The sequence below is a fragment of the Triticum urartu genome, chromosome 6A (genome assembly GCF_056163025.1).
Source record: "Triticum urartu cultivar PI428250 chromosome 6A, HENAU_Tu73, whole genome shotgun sequence".
NCBI classification, from domain to species: Eukaryota; Viridiplantae; Streptophyta; class Magnoliopsida; order Poales; family Poaceae; genus Triticum; species Triticum urartu.
The window spans coordinates 57,587,164-57,606,335 of record NC_141878.1 but is presented as its reverse complement, the minus strand read 5'-3'; the positions used below and the strand labels follow the sequence as shown (position 1 = coordinate 57,606,335).

Here is a 19,172-nt window from a genome sequence, read left to right as displayed (position 1 = left end):
CGAACCTGCCACCGGTCGTACTCGAGGGCAGCAAGCTCGGTCGTGTGAAAGAAGCTGAGCAAATGCCGCTTGTGGGTGTCACGGTCGGTGATCTCCGCCACCCACGTCCCCTGCTGCCAGACGCCGAGGTACTTCCTCTGTTGCTGCCGCGGCACGGGGAGTTTGGCCTCCTCTGTTGTTCCCGCATCACTTCATCCGTCATAGAATTGACACAAGTTGTCCCCACAGATTGATTCATTACGAGAGTTGTTCCCACAAAATCATCAGCAAGCAATACCCAACAAACATAACAAAAGATTTACCACTGGATTTTCAGAAAGTCGCTCCTGAACCAAAACTAATAACCTTAAGTGACTGTTTCAAGTACATAGATCCATTCGTGCATCTTACAGCTCAAGGCAACAGATGAGTAAAAACCTACTCTACCGACAAAATCGCCGCCTTGGTCCACATGGTTTGCGAGAATCGGGTCCTCTTTTTCTACAAGTGCTGACAAATAAGATTTGAGTTAGTCGCCCTTGGCTGAAATTTCGGGCTTGAGCAGCTTCCGGACCTCCCCTGCGGTCAGTTTATCCTTACCAGCCAGAGCAGCAAGCTCAGCGATGGACTGTTTCTGCTTCACATTATGCCTGACAAACGGTGTGCTAACGCTGCTGCCATCCCCGACAAACCGCCTGCCATCTGTGGGTCTCTCGTGTTTTTGTTTCTTGGGAATCGGTTTGTCCGATAGGAAACCTGGCGATTTCCTCTTGCCACTGTCATTCAAGAACGGCATGCTCACGGGTTTCTTGCTGCTCGATTCTCCCTCAGACATTGCCTTGGCGGATTTCTGTCCCTTGGTGTTTTTCTGAAATGATTCTGACTTGGTGTGGCTGGCATCCGCAGTAGTAGTTTTGTCGGTCTTCTCTTTCTGTTTACGCTTCTTTGCAGGGCTTTGAGGGGAAAGCAGCTCCTCAATACTCTGGCCAATAGGTTTACTGTTGTTCAGGCCAAATTCGGCTTGAAATTCCCTCTGGGTTGTTTCTTTCGAAGTTAGCGCAGCTCTCCACTGGTCGGGTCGTCTTGAGTATCTATAACGAAATAAATAGGAAGAGAAAGTCTATTAACATGCTAAATACTAGGTCCGTACACAAAAGTACGAGGGAAATAGAAAAATGATTAACCTATCAACATCCAGTTTCTTTAACAAGTGGATGGCATGTCTTGTCCGAGATAGTTCATTTTGCATAGCCAGCAGCTCTGACACGATGGCCTCTTTGTGGGAAAAATTACTCGCTGTAAAGCATTTTTCTACCAAGAATGAGCCAGAAGGATACATAGCAATCTCCCCGTAATGACCTTGCAATCTGTCAAATCACACGTATATATAAGCCAGACAGTCTTCGCCATACAGCACTATGCCAAAATAGCCTTTCGGAAGAAGTAAAATGACAATTGAGGTATTGAGAAAATTCAATGTAGCTAAAACAGCAGGGGTACTTCCAAATACAAAAGAATTGGCATTGCAAGCTAATGTTATGTTGCACAATACTGGAATATCATGAAATCAAAATGCATCATACAACTACCAAGTAGAGAGCCAACAGATGGTGGAAGAAATTACGATGTGTGTACATGATTATAGCATGACAATACAATGGCATATATTCAGGGAGGGTGGATTGGCACCACACTGAGAATCTATTTTCTATTTTAGACCATTTATTCTTTTGCTATACATTACCCGATCGTAACATGTTGAGCCAAACCCCCTCTTCTAGTGTGGCTTGCCAATGTTTCCCATTGTTCAATAATATTTGGAAACTTCCGAGTTTTGAACAACATTTTATCGGCAATGTAGCAATTGCCTAACGGGCGGCTCCATGCCAATGCCATACACAAACAATGGAGTTCTTCCATTGCTGTTATTTGATGATTACTACTTATGATAAAGAAAATATGGTAGCACCAACAATTCACATGGCTTCAGTACACAAAACTACAATGTACCTATCGGCATTTATTTACAACAGCATAAAGCACATCCTTTGCATTATAATACTTGAGGGGGGAAAGCATATGTGTTGATTGAGTCTGTCAGAACATAGAATTTTCCGGAATGAGGGAAAAGATCTCCAAAGAGTTGAGCTATTCAGGAAAGGCTTACTTTGCGAAAACTTTAAATTTTCGCTTTGTTGTTGCACTCGAACATAAAAATGCCTCAAGAACACGGCTGCCTCCAGGGTCCTTGGCAATCTGCAGGATCTGATCATTGTCTAAAGCCAGCAAACTTGTAACGTACTGCCGAATATATTGCTGCGCGCAAATGAAAGGGATAAGGTTTTAGTCATCAATACCCCATCGTTTTGTCCAGAAAATAAGCGACTTAAGTAAATATGTTAAGGGATAACAGTCGGCTGTTGGCATTGCCATTTTATTGCTCAATAATAACTAGTAATGTATTAGCTGTTGCCACATTATTGTTCAAGAAAATCAAATATATACTCCCTCCGTTCCTAAATACAAGTCTTTTTAGAGATTCTACTATAGAGACTACATTCGGATTGTATATAGATGCCTTTTAGAGTATAAGTTCACTCATTTTACTCCGTATGTAGTCTATAGTGGAATCTCTTAAAAGACTTATATTTAGGAACGGAGGGAGTATAACTTAGTGTAATGATGTAAAAGGAAAAGTCAACACAGATGCACGGTGAAAATCAAGCGGCACAATATGACAAAAAAAACTACCACGACATAATTGACAGAATGAGCTTGTTGTGGACCACAAAACAGTTTGCAATATAGCAGAGCGTTGATAGATACTATGCATAAGACTGTTGAACTGGATATATATTGTAAACCTGGAATGGTAAAGTCATGCAAAGAGAATTTAACAACATGGCAACATATTTAATAGACTTGTGAGTATTACATACATGTGGGTATTGAAAAATTGATTGCAGCATCAGGCAACCAAGAACACTCATCTTTACGCCAAGCGGCCATTTCCAATAAGATTTCTCCCGGAGGAAATTCTCAAGAAAAAGTATACGTGCAACAATGCTACCAGAAGACTCGGAATCTGAAGTTATTGCTGCAGAAAGAGCTTCAGAGATCTGCAGTCCAAAGTAAGCGAATCGCATATATTTAAGCTACAGATATTCTCAAATAGCAATGCAGAGATTTAAAGTTGAAAAAAGTACCTCTAGGCGATTTGTTTCAAGTCGCTGGCATGCAGCTAAAATGGAAGCCACCACTCCTGATTTACCTCGCTCAAGCAACTCCTTGATATTAGGACCAAGTTCCTCCCATATTTGCTTCATCTGCCAAGAAAAAACAGAACTCTATTGATAAAACATTGTAATGCATATGCATCAAGTGCTAACCAAAGAAAAGATCTGTTTGACAGGTTCACAAGCAGAAATTTGACACAGATTTAGTATAAGCTGTAACACAATTTCACATATGAAGAATGAAAGTAATAGGTTTGGAAAGTATGAAATGGGCTACAAACTGTGTAATGGTTGTTTATTTCAGCAAACAGATGCTCCCAAGGTTCTAAAGGTCGATAATCGCTACTCGCTCGGCTGCCTAAATTTGTAGTGATTACACAGTAATCAACCTTGCATTCATATGGAATCCAAAAGGTGGTTAGAGTAGATGGGCAGCAGTAGCAGACACATCATTTTTGCATACTAGGTGAGGGAAGCTGTTACAAGTACTCAGGTGGTTTTAGAGCACTGGTTTGCTCAAAAGAACATTCAATTAGCTTATACAGTACACAACTAACAAAATTCCGAAGAAACTTCTGAAATGTAAACTACAGTATACCTGATCTGCAGTTTTGGCTGATGATATTAAAGCTTGTACCACATAGTTACCACAGTGGTGAGACGAGATTGCAAATAGTGCACCCTTGAGAGTGCCTATAAGCATATTGCTGCGTAGTTCCTCAGGAGCAACATCTATAATGACCTGCAAAGCATGTGCATACAGTGAATATTCTTACACATACCGAAGTGCAAATGGGAAGGGCAAGGACGAGAAGATCCCCATGGGAGCTGAATCTTATGAGTTGAATGCAATTAAGAAACAAGAGAACTAAAAATACTACCTCCAAGAGATGACTGTAAGCAGTATCTTCAAGTAAAGCAACTATCTTATTCTTTTGTTCATCGTAATCTTTCTTCTGAGCATTGTCATCCTCATCGTAACCAAGAAGAATCGATATTATATGATTCAATTCATCATCATCACCAGCTGATAATTTCAACACAGTCTGCATAAGGATATGTTAAGATGGTTATGAAGCAAAATAAAAGAAACAGATCTATGCATTACAGCTAGTGGTAAACAAGAGACACTAACCTGTAAAACAAGGCTACTGTTCTTCTCAGTTAGTAATGTTGAAATGTCATTTTTTGCATTTTGTAGCATTTGCCTGACAAAAGTTTTGAACATATCTGGGAAACCATGCTCAAAGCTTGTTAGATTCTGGTCGCCTGGTCTACTTGAACCACCGCTCAATCGTTCGGCCAGAACGGCAGATCTCTTTGTCGTGTGGAAATTTTGCAATGAATCTAACGGGACGCCCTTACAGAGACAGAGAAGTGTCCTTAGAACATGGGATCCATAGCAGCTGCACATCACATTAGTAGCATCTGCAGCAATATTCTGCAGCACCAATTCAAATATGAGTTCCATTGCATACCAATGCAAACAAGACACACAACAGCACTGAAAAAAAGAGATACCTTGCAAATCCTATTCAGTATCTCTTCCACAATGACCCTGGAGGAGTCGTCTTCAAGATGTGTTGCCAGAGCCTTGAGAGCTGCTTCAGCCACATGAGATCCAAATTTGTCCATGGCAATAACATGAAAAGACTGAATACAGCTGCGAAGGAACATGCATAACTGCTCCAAGTCACAACCTTGTACAAGAATCTGCAAGGTGTGGCTTATTACACCATCAGTGACAAGTTCGAGCTCTTTCCCTTTAGTTTCTTCCAAAGCATTAGCGCAGATCGTCGAACGGTCCTCCAAGTCTATCTCCTTGTTATCAAAGAGATTCGATATCTCGAGGAAGTATTTAGCAGTTTCAGGATCGACCTTTTTCCTAGGAGAAAAAGGTCACTTAGCATTTCACATCCTCACACATATAACTTGGCCATCACATTAAAAAAATGCAATACAGATGTAAATTCAGAGAGAACCTAGAGTCATACCTAATAACATTCATCGCTGAAGTTGAAGCATTGGGGGGCTGTAATGCGTTCTCATTCTTCATGCCCCCAGGATTCGTCTTCATCGAACTAGCACCGGAAGATCGGCCCTTTCCACGCCCTCTGCCCGTGTTCCCGTCCTCACGGTGGTTCCTCTTCCCATGTTTCGATTTCTCCATCTACGATGCAACATTTAGAAACGATATAACTTGAACAGTCGAACAAGGACAATTGCAACGAGCACGCCCTCTGCGCCCCCAAAACATACTGATATCTATCGGACAAATGTAAAACAGGCACGCCCTCTGCCCAAAACAGACTGATATCTAGTGGACAAATCAAATCAGCATGCACATCCTCTGTCAAAGCCCATGTATCGAGCTAGAGATGATTCAGAATGCTAGCTGGTGGTCCAAGGTCGGATACATACAACTAATCATACATGGTCGTGTGTTTGTACTGTATACATGGGTTAGCTTGACGAGCACCGCGTGATGATGTACGCTTCACAATTTACGGAGCACTTACCTATAGAGCGCCCGGCGCTTAAGCAGCGCTGTAGTACGGCGTCCGGGGAGTCGGGGAGCCCGGCGGCCGGGGTCCGGAGCGGAACGGCGACGGGCCGCGGTCAGCCTCGCGCGGAGCAGCGGGCGGGCAGGGCCGCACAGTAGGCAGGATGGCGGCGGCGGGGGGGGGGGGGGGGGGGGGGGGGGGGGGCGGCGGCGAGCAGGCGAGCAGGGCGAACCGGCAGGGAGGCGGCGGAGGCCGAGAGTAGGAGCTCTCTAGGTCGGGATTTTGGGGAAGATTCCGGAGATGGAGCGAGCGTGCAAGGCTTTGGGCTTGTTTTTTTTTTAGGGGGAACGAGGCTTTGGGCTTGTGTGCGTGGGTTGTGCTAAGATGCACCGCGGGCCCAATTTTGTATTAGGTTTTTTTTCGGTTAATCCCATCCCCCCAGGTCGATTGTAGGGGATTTGGAGGGATTTTGGCTCGTAGGGGATTAATTCCCCCTCAATCGTCTTCAAATCCACCTCAATCGAACAAACCCTTATTGGTAAATGGACTAACGGTGAAGAAAATTTTCCCATGCCCCGGGCCCGGGCCCTGGGGCAGAAAAACAAGAGGAGAAGATGTCACTATAATGCACCCGGACCTGCTCCTCTCCTACTCTACTAATCCATAGTTCCACTTCCACAACGCTGCCTACACTTGCCACACCCGCGACACGAGCTCTCTCTGCCCCCAACCACCCCCGCCCTGGCGCACGTGCACGTGCCCTCCCTCAACTCCTCAACACCCCCCCCCCCCCCCCCCCCCCCCCGTGACTCGAGCGCCCTTGCGATAGATACATGGAGAGAGAGAGAGAGAAGCCATGAGGAAAGATGGCACGAGAGTGAAACAGTCGAACTCACCTTGATGCGGCCTCTCTTTCTCTCTCGCCCTTGATGCAGCGTCGCCGCCATCCATGGGAGAGAAACATATAACAAGGAAAAGTCAAAAGGTGTACCATTTCGGTTATGCCTAGGGGATGTGGGCGAGAAAAATAAAACTATTCCCGCGTACTCATCAATCGATCGTCGAATGAAAGACTCAACGAGGCTGCATAGGTGGTTAGTGCACCTCCATCCGTGGTGCTCGGCTACGCTGCCGGTTTTGTCACTAGTTTTTTTTTAAGAATTTGGTCGCTAGGGATCCGCGTCTGTGCGTGTGGGAGCTCCTATTCAGCGCTACGTGCCGAATAGGAAGGAAACGTGCAATTCCCACCACCACGCTTTTTCAGGCCAGCCCATGTGAAGGGCGGGACTCCCCTAATTTTTTATTTTGTTTATATATATAATTCAGCATTTTAAAAAAGTTCCAAATTTCAAAAAGAAGTTGCTTTTATAAAAATGTTCAAGAAATCATAAAATATTCATTAATTCAAAAAATGTTTAAGATTTTGAAAAAGGTTTTCTGAATCGAAACTTTGTTGGTGATTTTGAAAATAATGTTGGGGAGATAAAAAATTAATCATGATTTTGAAAAAAATGTTTGTGAATTCAAAAAATAGTCGTAAATTTTAAAATAACATCCCAAATTTCAAAAGAAGTTTGTGATTCAGAAAACATCATGATTTCTAAAAATGTTCATAAAAAAACAGTTTGTGAATCTTAAAAATTGTTGCCAAACTTCAAAAAAATGTTCATCGATTCAAAAAATATGTTTTTGAGTTCCAAATAAATTCACAATTTTAAAAAATATTTATGAATTCAAATGATATTCATGATTTCAAAAAAATGCTCATGGATTTCAAATAAAATGTTCACCAATTTGAAAAGTGCTAATCGCTTCAAAAATTGTTCACGATTTCAGGAAAATCATCATGAATACAAAAAAATGTTCATGATTTAAAAGATGTTCCGGGATTTGAAAGATGTTCAAAAAAGAAAAAGGAAAGGGAAATGTAAGAAAAAGAGAAAAGAAAAATGGAATGAAAATGAGAAATAAAAATGAAAGAGTAAACAAAAACAAAAAGATTAAAAAGAAAAAGGGAAAACAAAATAGATAAAGAGAACCCAGGAAAAAAGGAAAAATAGTTCTTCCCAAAACCGAGAAAAAACCTGGAATGGTCCGACCCATACAAAGGACATGGCACATGGGAGGGTAGGCGTCAGGTCCTGAATGTGTTAGCGCGCATGGGAGGGTACACACTTTTCTCAAAAAAGGGAGGGTTGTACACGCTATGTCGCTATACAACAGTAACCTACACGCCAAATAGGAGCCGCGTATGCGTGCGTGTGGGCAGTGGGTGTGTGATGTTGCTGTGATGGGCTATTGATTGGTGTATAAGTGGTGTGGTGGGCTGGTGAAAACATAAAAGTGCAGAAATGGTGTAGCGGTCTCGGCTAGGCCTTCCTCTAAATCGGTATTTTCGGTTTTACCGAAATATTTTGTTTTTATAGAGAAAACAATGTGCAAAGGGTTTTCAGATTCCATGCCACGTCGTAGGCCAAACAACATAAAAATTTGGGTTGGTATGGTTTTTTGGTTCAGGATTTGTAATGTGCAGAGTGACGTTGTGCCAAGTGAGCCACAAGGTGACACGCATCACACCGCACAACTCTCCAAAAAAATTCAACATGGGTTGTGAGCTACGACGCTGATGCTTGAGGTAGAAGATGTCCCTGACATTCGGATCCCGCATGTCAGTGGCGAGAAGAAAGGGAGGGGGGATTCGCACTAGGGAAGGGGTTGGTGGGTGTCTAAAAAACCCTATCATACTTGCTTACTATAAATTTTCCTTGTGAGGTCACCTCCTAGTCCATTCACCAGCCACGGTGACAGACTATGGCCCTGTTTGAATACTCTAACTAAGTTAGAGGTTAGAGTTATATTTTAACCTTAAACTAATCCTAAACTAACTCTAACCAAAGAGATGTTTGAATGATAGGGTTAGATTGACAATAAATATTCTTTCTTAATCATTTGACTATTTTGGACCCTATTTAGAGGGGAGAGGTAACTTTTTTTTACTATTTTTTAGTGGATCCAGAAGAACTAACCCAAATAAGCTCCTCTAGTGTGGACTAGTTTTTTGGGATGAGTTAGATCCAACTAACCCAAACTAACCCACCATGTTTGGATACCTTTGGGTTATTTGAGCCCCAACTAACTAAAACTAACTCTAACCTAGGAATCCAAAAAGGGCCTATAGCTCGTTGGGTTGATTAGATTTGTTGGACTAAATTGTACATACGTGGCACGTTGATGCACTTGATGCACAATCTTCTCTTTCCTTTTCTAAACTGTTTGTTTTGTTTTTTCTATTGACCTGTTGCTGGTTCATGTTATTAAGTCGCGTTACCTCACGCTGTCGCATCAAGCTTCACTGCTTATTTACAGTGGTCATGGCCATTAGGGACTTTTAAATTATGAGTTGTTGCCTATGTCTATCTCGTGGTGCGCTTGGTGGCAGGCTGGCAGCTACCATGCAACAATTTGAGGCTGAAGAGACTTTTCTAAGAAAACAATCATTCTTTCTTTTACTTAAATGGCAAGCTCTTCTCAGTCTTTCTCTTCTCTTTATCTTTGAGGTTTCCTTTCTTTTTATCTATGAAGAATAATGTTGGTAGAGGTAGCTGGATGGGAGGCTTATACTCTCCTCCCCCTCTTGTGCGAAGACCAAATCGTTCTTATGTCAAACCCTAATAAGTGTTGGCTCTGGCAGTTGGTTTTGTGTGGTTTAGAAGATAAATTTTTTGGTCTGTTGTAATGCTCGTGTTGCAGCAGCTTATGTGAGACTGAATTTTAATATCTTGTTGCATGTCGAAGACACATTTATAATCTACTAGTAAGTATGCCCGTGCGTTGCAACGGAAGAAAAAAAATACACGCTTCTAACAAAATAAGCCTGAGTCAAGACTCACCCCCACCACACGTCTTTTATTTCAACATGACATGCTATCCACGTCGCTGCTTATCGTCCTTCGAGCTCTCGTTGACCATTTGCCATTAGTTGTAATATGAAAGAATAGTACATGATGATTTTCTTGCATGTCTATATATGTTTTTGTACATTGAGAAATTGTTATTGGATTTCTCAATAAAACAATAATTAATTTAAGAGAGAAACAAATATAGGAAATTCGCCGTCCACACGAGACATATCGGAAGCCATGGTTGTCTACATAAGGGATACCGATGACACCGCGTTCCAGCGCAAGGAGAAGGCCGGGGTTTGGCACGGAATTGTTCAATTATGAGGCAAGGGCCAATTGTGAAAAGACCTTTTGATACTCTAAATCAAAGTGTATGTCTAATAAATATCATTAATGAATACATTTTTTTGCAACATTAGGGACACCGACGACACCATGTTCCAGCGCACGGAGAAGGCCAGGGTCAGCACCGAACTGTTCATTTATGAGGCCAAGGTCAATTGAGAAAAGAAGCAAAAAGAATTATAAATCAAAGTGTATGTCTCTAATAAATTTCATTAATGAATGCATTTTTTTGGCAAGATATACACCTAATATTCTTGATCAATGTTATAAAATGTTTCAATCAAGCCTTCAAAACTGCTATATTTAAATTGCAAGATGAAATAACCAAAATAATACTCTTGATGTACTCACTCCCCAAGAAATGTGAATTTCTCCTTCTGCCGTCATCCAAAACACTCAGACAGTGAGAGCAAGGTGAGCATTCTCCAAAATTCTCAATTTATCAAGCACCAAACTCAAACTCATCAACAATGCAGATTCCATTACTCACTCCTATCACAGCTCACATTCAATTTGCTTTTTCAGGGGAATTAAACCTAACATAAAAAAATCAATTATGATTGGAAAGTTTGGCGCCGGCAACAGTCCTCATCGTCCGCCGCGGGGCCGGGTGGCCAGGAGGATCCTGATGGTGTCCATGGCCAACGTGTGCATGCTTCCTTCTAATCTAAGGAATAATTGTTAGTCGCATCTCTAAAAATTCTCCATCCACGTAATTCCTCTTGCCAAGCCCTTCCTTTTCCCATGTTAATCCCCCCCCTCAATAATTGTGGGGCAGCCTTTCTTTCCTTTCCCTCGTCATAATTAGCCACTATATTTGGTCTCTCTTCCTCCAGGAGATCCTTTCCCCTGGTTATCTCTCTCTAGATTGAAATCCTTTTGATTCCCGAGACACCTCCTTGAGACATACTATGAACCTAGAAAACATATATAAATCAGGAGGGATTATGATAAGGAAGCGAGGTGGGACTATTAGTATATGTAGACCAATCTTTTCTTTTGAACAACAAATAGAGCTTGCTCAGTTGGCCACACTCTGTTTGACGAAAGGCCAGATTCTGAGTTCGAATCATCAAGTATGTAGACCGATCTTTCCTTTTGAACAACAAATAGAGCTTGCTCAATTAGCCACACTCCCTTTGACGAAAGGCCAGATTCTGAGTTCGAATTATCAAATCGTTGCTTTCCTTTTGACCTTTTTTTTGTTTTCAAAACAGAAGGACCAGGGCCAATTCGGCCAAATCAGGAGGGATTATGGTAAGGAAGCGAGGTGGGACTATTAGTATATGTAGACCAATCTTTCCTTTTAAACAACAAATAGAGCTTGCTCAGTTGGCCACACTTCGTTTGACGAAAGGCCAGATTTTGGGTTCGAATCATCAAGTATGTAGACCGATCTTTCCTTTTGAACAACAAATAGAGCTTGCTCAGTTAGCCACACTCCCTTTGACGAAAGGATAGATTCTGGGTTCGAATCATCAAATCGTTGCTTCCCTTTTGACCTTTTTTTTGTTTTCAAAACAGAAGGACCAGGGCCAGTTCGGCCAAATCAGGAGGGATTATGGTAAGGAAGCAAGGTGGGACTATTAGTATATGTAGACCAATCTTTCCTTTTGAACAACAAATAGAGCTTGCTCAGTTGGCCACACTCCGTTTGACGAAAGGCCAGATTCTGGGTTCGAATCATCAAGTATGTAGACCGATCTTTCCTTTTGAACAACAAATAGAGCTTGCTCAGTTAGCCACACTCCCTTTGACGAAAGGCCAGATTCTGAGTTCGAATCATCAAATCGTTGCTTCCCTTTTGACCTTTTTTTTGTTTTCAAAACAGAAGGACCAGGGCCAGTTCGGCCAAATCAGGAGGGATTATGGTAAGGAAGCAAGGTGTGACTATTAGTATATGTAGACCAATCTTTCCTTTTGAACAACAAATAGAGCTTGCTCAGTTGGCCACACTCCGTTTGACGAAAGGCCAGATTCTGGGTTCGAATCATCAAGTATGTAGACCGATCTTTCCTTTTGAACAACAAATAGAGCTTGCTCAGTCAGCCACACTCCCTTTGACGAAAGGCCAGATTCTGAGTTCGAATCATCAAATCGTTGCTTCCCTTTTGACCTTTTTTTTGTTTTCAAAACAGAAGGACCAGGGCCAGTTCGGCCAAATCAGGAGGGATTATGGTAAGGAAGCGAGGTGTGACTATTAGTATATGTAGACCAATCTTTCCTTTTGAACAACAAATAGAGCTTGCTCAGTTGGCCACACTCCGTTTGACGAAAGGCCAGATTCTGGGTTCGAATCATCAAGTATGTAGACCGATCTTTCCTTTTGAACAACAAATAGAGCTTGCTCAGTCAGCCACACTCTCTTTGACGAAAGGCCAGATTCTGGGTTCGAATCATCAAATCGATGCTTCCCTTTTAACCTTTTTTTTGTTTTCAAAACAGAAGGACCAGGGCCAGTTTGGCCAAATCAGGAGGGATTATGGTAAGGAAGCGAGGTGGGACTATTAGTATATGTAGACCAATCTTTTCTTTTGAACAACAAATAGAGCTTGCTCAGTTGGCCACACTTCGTTTGACGAAAGGCCAGATTCTGGATTCGAATCATCAAATATGTAGACTGATCTTTCCTTTTGAACAACAAATAGAGCTTGCTCGGTTGGCCACATTCCCTTTAACAAAAGGCCAGATTCTGGGATGAAGATAAACTTCTGAGGATTATCATCCTTCAATCCATGAAAATTTGCAAAGAGGCCTATATATCTCACGAGTCTGGGCCCTGGTTCTCAAAAAATGAAAATAAAAACAAACAATTCCAATCCAAATAACCCTAGTCCCCAAATCGAGCTCGCAGCAGCAGCGAGTGGCGACTCCGCCGACCATTTCACTTCCGCCGGCATCCGGCTTCTCCGTCCCATTCCCCACCCCCGGCCACCTGCAACTCCATGGGGATGGCTCAGAGCGTCGGGCGCCGGGATTCCTACGCCGACACCGGAGCAGGCGGCGAGGACCTCATCAGCGCGCTTCCAGACGACGTGCTCGTCCACATCCTCCTCCAGCTCCGCGACGCCGCCGCCGCCGCCCGGACCAGCATCCTCACCCGACGGTGGCGCGGCCTCTGGGCCCTCCTCCCGCAGCTCACCTTCGCCGACGGCATCGAGCACCACCGCATAGTCTCCGCCCTCGCCGCACACCAAGTGCCGGACCTCCGCGGTCTCCGGGTCGCCACCCGACACGCCTCCGTCGAGTACCTGGCGGTCTGGCTCCCCATCGTCGCACGCCGCCTCACCGGATCCATGCTCCTCAGGGTGGTGTGGCACGACAACGAGGAGGTCGCCGAGCTGGAGCCCGAGCAAAGAGGGGAGATTCTGCTTCCTTGCTTCCAGCGAGCCACCACGGTCATACTCGAGTTCTCGTTCCTTCGCCTCGCCCTGCCGCCTTCCGGCGTATTCGCCCGGCTCAAAGTTCTCGAGCTGGTTGGCATCCACCTATATGGCCAGTGCAGTCTCGGCAACGCTCTCTCCTCCCCGCGGTGCCCATCCTTGCAGATTCTCAGTGTCCAGAATGCTCGTGGTCTGGGCAACTTCACAATTCATTCCAAGTCCCTCCTAGAACTGAAGCTATTGAAACTACCTGACATGCAGCAGCTCATTGTCGGGGCACCGTCACTCCAAATGTTAATCATCATGGGTTGCTTTACCGATGGGCTGAATCCAAGTCAGCCAGTTGCCAACATCTCAGCCCCTCGCCTGGAGTTGCTCTTGTGGACGTGTGATTTTGTTCCGAGCTCTCTCCAGCTTGGGGAGATGGCACATCTTCAATGTCTTGTCACTGGAAATTTCTTTGTCTATGGACCGATTTCCTTTGCTCTACAAAATCGCTGTTGCATGAGCATTCCGCAGCACTTTGAGCGTCTCAGTGTCCTCAATCTCTATATTATCTATCCGCCGGTGAGTTCATCCTTATTTGTGTTATGACTTCATTGTTGAATGTTGATAGATAACAAGGCAAGCATCCGTACAGAGTTCAACTTGGGGAATTTGTCATTTCATATGTCTGCCAAGAAAAAACCATACAAAAGTCTTCCTTCAACATTGCTTGGTTAACTCCATTCTCTACCAGTAGTTCATATTAAATATGCTCACTAACGCTACTGCTGAAGCATATTACACTGTCAAGGGGACATGAACCTCTGAAGAGTGGAGAAAAAAACCCTCATTATTTGTATCCTGTGTTTGTTCACACTGTAAAAAAATCGATGTTTGTATTTGTTCTGATAAAATATTATATACAAGCCCTTTTTGTGACTCCCTTTGAACTTACAGGTCATTGGTAATACTGAATACTTGATGGAAGATATGACAAGTCTTCCCGACGTTACAATATTGAACCTGGATGTAACTGCATATGTACATTCATTTGGAGCCAGCGTATTCCATGTTCTTAGGATGTGCCCTCGTTTAAAAGCACTCTGTCTTAAATTTCCTGTGAAACCTAGCCAACTGGAGGTAATGCAATCCTTAATTTTTTTTGTCTGATACTTCATGCTTCAGTTACCAGAAAGTCACATAAAGCAATATGTCAATACATATTTGCATTTCTTACTAAGCATGAATAGGCTTGACCGCTTGAGGTGATAGTTTCTCTGCTCTTGATTTTAGTTCAGTAATGATACACTGTAAAGTTTATCTGTGGCTACAACCATTCTCCCTTAGTGTTTCAGAAATTGGCAATACTACTTTGGTTAAGAAATTGGCGATACTACTGGTCGGTAACTGTGTAATAGGTTTCACTTTAGATGATTGCCGGTTTGTTTGATTTGTTTGGTACTGCTTCTGTTCTTCAGCATATTTAAGATCTTCCTTTTATTTATTTTGGTGTGTGTGTGTGGTGGTGGGGGGGTATGTGTTAATGCGCTGACGGTTTAAGTAACCAATAATAATATGGTCTCTCTAAGACTTTTTATTTGCATTGAAGAATCACATTTCTGCAGTAAGTGGCTTCGATGTATATTCATGGACATGCAACCTAATGCTTAATGTTTGTATTAGAAGGAAAGACATGATGACTGATCTGTAAGATGTCACCAAGGTTATAGCAACCAAATATAAACTTTATAACTTCGTCTTTATTAAGCTGAAACCCCTCTGATTTCAGGAGTGAAATGCATCATTAGTCCATTGACTCAAACTGGTTCCATGCTTTAGGCCAGGAACTCAGGAAGTGATCAAAGTTAGACCATAAACTCGTTTGTTCGATCAAATAAGGCCAAAGCCGATTCCAGAGGAAAAAACCCGGACACGTGACTGCCATGTCAGCATACCTTGAACCTCTCGCGCTTGGGTTAATGTGTAGAGGGTGTTTTATGCAAACTGGTCGTCACAATATAATGTAGCTAATGGCGTATTGAGGAAATAAATAAATAAATAAATAAATAACTGCATGTTGTGTGGGACTCGAACCCACACTGTGAGGGTAGGAGCAAGCGGCTTGCTAACCACTAGAAAATTAAGTGATTTGTGTGCTAAGGGCAACTCTAGCGGATTTGCCATATTGGCAGCCTTCATAACACGCAGGGAGCGTGCTCGGTAGTATTATGGAGGTTACCGAGGCAAAGCGCCAACTCGGAATCGCCATAAACCGTGACTCCAATTTTTTTCCCAGTGTGGGATCCGTTTGCCTTGTCATTGGCAAGACCTCTCCCTTCCCCATCTCAACAATGGAAGTTTTTCGTACTGGATTTCAACAAAGTTCAATGAGATTACAACTAGGATTTAGACCACCATTTCAACTATGATTTCTACTACGGCCTCTTCCTCCCTTTGGAAGTGACCTCGCAGGTGGGGATGCCTTGGCTGCCGTGATTTCTGCGGCCACGCGGTGGACAAACACCCATGCATCCTTGATGCAGGAGAAGGCCACATTTTTGAACACTGGTGTGAGCGTTGTGTCCATTTCTGCCTTGCAGGGTGTGTCCTCCTCACCCTAGTCGGAGTAGTCCCGCGCGCTCTCACAGAACTCTCTCTCGGCTCAATCCTCTTCAGTCTGGCCGAGGAAAGGTCCGCGAGGATGGCGTGCCTGCTGTGACATGCCGATCGGGTTAAGTGTGTCGACAAGGGGGAAGGGAGAAGATAGGTGAGGAGTGGTGTTGCCAAAGGGGCAGATGGGTGAGTGGTGCTGCCGAGCGGGGTGGCCCGGTTTATATACATGCGGATAAGTGTCCAGTGGGAAACGGGTGCGAAACGCGGCGGCGGCCATTAATGAGTGCTCTTCCCTGTGGATAAGCGGTTGCGCCATAGGCAGGGGCAGAAGCGGCAGTCGTACGGATGACAGTGTATTTACTGGGTTGCATGCGGGAGGATGAGGCCGGGCTGAAACTTCCCTCCCACACGAGCGGTTGGGTTTGGAGGCCGCTCCATATCCGCACCCCAAGCCTCCAAATATGGAGGCTCGCGGGCTCGATTTGGAGCAGCATCCATCAATTATGCAGACTGAGGGCGTATGGCGACTATGCTAGACCATCCATTTCGGCCCGCCTCACGGGCGGTTATTGTGGCGATCGGACCGATACGGCACATCTGCTAGAGTTGCCCTGATATGAAGCGGACAGTATACATTACAATGAGCAAAGGATGCAAAGGAATTCTTGAACCGTACGCATGCTTTAGCTTGGTAAAGCAGGTTCATGTACATTGTTTATATATCTCGGGACCTTTGGGGGCATCATTCTGTGCACAACAGTCATCTGAAACATATGGCTGCAGACGCTGGGTGCTGCATGCATGCCTATCTAAACACAAGTACAGTAGCGCACTCCATGCCAGATTGGCCAGATTATTGTGATGGAGACGGCCATTGTATGCCTCACCCAAAAGGTGTCTGGTTTCTTGTGAATTCAGATGACCTGACCTGTGCCGTGGTGACATGCCATTGGATAATTCTTGTCATGAAAGCAAAGGTAGGTTTCTGCCATAACTTGGTCAGGCATAACTTTGCACCCTTTGCTCAATCTAATAGATACTGTCTGCTGCATCTTAATATCTTATACTACACAAACAACCTAATGCTCTAGTGGCCAGCAAGCTGATTGCACTTTTCGAATCCCATGGAACAATCGGTTTTTATTTCTTCTCCTCAATACGCCATTAGCTACATTGTGAGTTTGTGACCGTGGGCCAGTTTGTGAACACACACGCACGCACGTGCCCGTGCGCGCACACACACACTACACACTACACATTAATCCATGGTGCCCTGATGTGGTAGCCACATGGCCGGTTTCCCCCCTCATGAATCGGTTTTGGCCTTATTTGATGAAATAAATGAGTTTATAGCCTAGATCTGACCACATCCCGAGTTTTTGGCCTACAATGTGCAATCAATTTGAGTTAATGGACTAACGGCACATTTCCCTCGTATTTCAGGCACAAACCGCGTTCTGCTCCTCAGACTGCATATGCGATCAGCCACCACACTGGAAAACCGAAGAACTCCTGCTGGACCGCCTCCAAGAGGTAGAAATTTGGGGCTTTACAGGAACTGAACATGAAGTTGCTCTTTTGAAACGGTTAGTCAGCTGGGCAACGGTGCTAAAAACGATGATGATAAAATTCCATGGCTCCGTCGCTGAAAGCAAACGCAATAGGCTATGCCAGTTGTTACTAAGCTTCGCCAGGCCAGAAACATGTTTGCATGTAGCGCCGCTATTCTAGAAATATGCACGCAAAAAAGCTTGTAGCGCTCCATCCTGGCGAAGGTTTTATGGCAGCAACTTTGTTCGCATGCAGTAGTTGTCAAGTGGAGCAGAGTACTTTTGTGAGGGTGAACTCATTTAGCTTTGTTTAACTCGAGTAGCTTGTTTTTGTTTGAAGTAAGAATGGAAACTTCTATTGATTGATCACTGGAAAGTAGTACAATTTATATGATCTGGAGAGTCACGACGATCCAGAGGGGATGCGTCGGTTCCAGGGAGAGATGAGAGGCGTCGGTTGAGGGAGCAACCGCACAGCCATTGGGCAATGGGTGATTTTCCCCTAATTACACTTGTAGTTAATCATAGCATCCCTAACCTATGCTTGATCATGTAGAATCATCTCACGATCATCCAAATAGCGCTATCATCTCAAAGGATTCTCCTTCAAAAGTTCTTCATTAAATATTTACGAGAACCCAAAACATAAACTCACAAAGAGAAGTAACGTAACATGATGTTATGAAAAACGATATCTCAAGAAGAAACTCCTTCAGACACCCGCAAGTCTCGAAGTCGTCTCGTATCAATTTCATGAACATATTTCTGGAATGTAGAATTTGATAAAGACTTGGTAAATAAATCAGCAAAATTTTCGCATGATTTAAGTTGCAAGATGTTTATTTCCTCACTTTTCTGAAAATCATGGGGAAAAACCACTTAGGGGAAATATGCTTAGCGATATTACTCTTGATGTATCTTGTTTGCATCTGTGTAACACATGCCGTATTATCTTCATACATAATGATAGTTTTGACATTGATCCACTCAAAGTCTCAAACTAGATACGTATTTATTTTGAATGATGGAGTAGTCTGAAGCAACACAAGGGTGTGGAGGAGCAACTCGATCTTGCTGCTACAAAGTGTACAACACTAGAGTTGAAGGACCTACTTCAACATGTTGTGCTATATATTACTCTAGAGGCGAATGTAGGCCGATATGGCAGCAAAGGTTCAATCCAGAACTCCTAAAGCACAAGATCTACTCCAAGATCTTAGATAAGAACACTAAGTTCTATTATAGGTAGTGGGGGTACATAATCTGGGTACAAAGTAGAGGTGAGGACCTTTATTTATAGAGCTTTGGGAAGCCTTCAAATACTTCTATTTATAGCTGGAATACTCCGAAAAATATATTTAAGTTTCACCATTCTACTCATAGCTACTCACAACTAGAAGACTCTAGAAAATAGTAGGTAGTGTAGAAAAGAAAAGAAATACTACACTAGAGTGGAAGCATCTAGAAGTAGCCAAACAAATCTGACATAAGATTTTTTTCTCATCTAGTGTTCCTCATCATTCTCCCTTGGTTGTTTGGAACTCGCCCTTGAGTAATCTTCATATATAGAGCGCTTCTTCTAGATGGTAGAAAGTCAAGTCCGCAACATTGAAAGTGTTGGATATACCCATGTCGCTTGGAAGATCTATCACGTAAGCATTATCATTTCTTCGTC

General features: G+C 43.5%; 2 protein-coding genes across 2 annotated transcripts; one reads left to right on the top strand and one right to left on the bottom strand.

Annotated features, from left to right (window-relative positions):
- Nucleotides 1-287: 287 nt before the first annotated feature.
- On the bottom strand, nucleotides 288-5,913 carry PUM23 (pumilio 23). The gene is made up of 11 exons (XM_048678627.2): nucleotides 5,735-5,913; nucleotides 5,210-5,385; nucleotides 4,737-5,100; nucleotides 4,351-4,656; nucleotides 4,097-4,261; nucleotides 3,814-3,957; nucleotides 3,186-3,305; nucleotides 2,919-3,098; nucleotides 2,147-2,295; nucleotides 1,164-1,346; nucleotides 288-1,070 (listed from the first exon to the last, which is right to left on the bottom strand). Exons 2-11 carry the CDS (start codon nucleotides 5,383-5,385, stop codon nucleotides 509-511), a joined length of 2,349 nt encoding a protein of 782 aa, XP_048534584.1. The 5' UTR covers nucleotides 5,735-5,913; the 3' UTR covers nucleotides 288-508.
- Nucleotides 5,914-12,636: 6,723 nt separating this feature from the next.
- Nucleotides 12,637-17,998, top strand: LOC125516657 (putative F-box/FBD/LRR-repeat protein At4g03220). Its single transcript, XM_048682012.2, has 3 exons — nucleotides 12,637-13,916; nucleotides 14,292-14,474; nucleotides 17,391-17,998. Exons 1-3 carry the CDS (start codon nucleotides 12,912-12,914, stop codon nucleotides 17,676-17,678), a joined length of 1,476 nt encoding a protein of 491 aa, XP_048537969.1. The 5' UTR covers nucleotides 12,637-12,911; the 3' UTR covers nucleotides 17,679-17,998.
- Nucleotides 17,999-19,172: the final 1,174 nt, after the last annotated feature.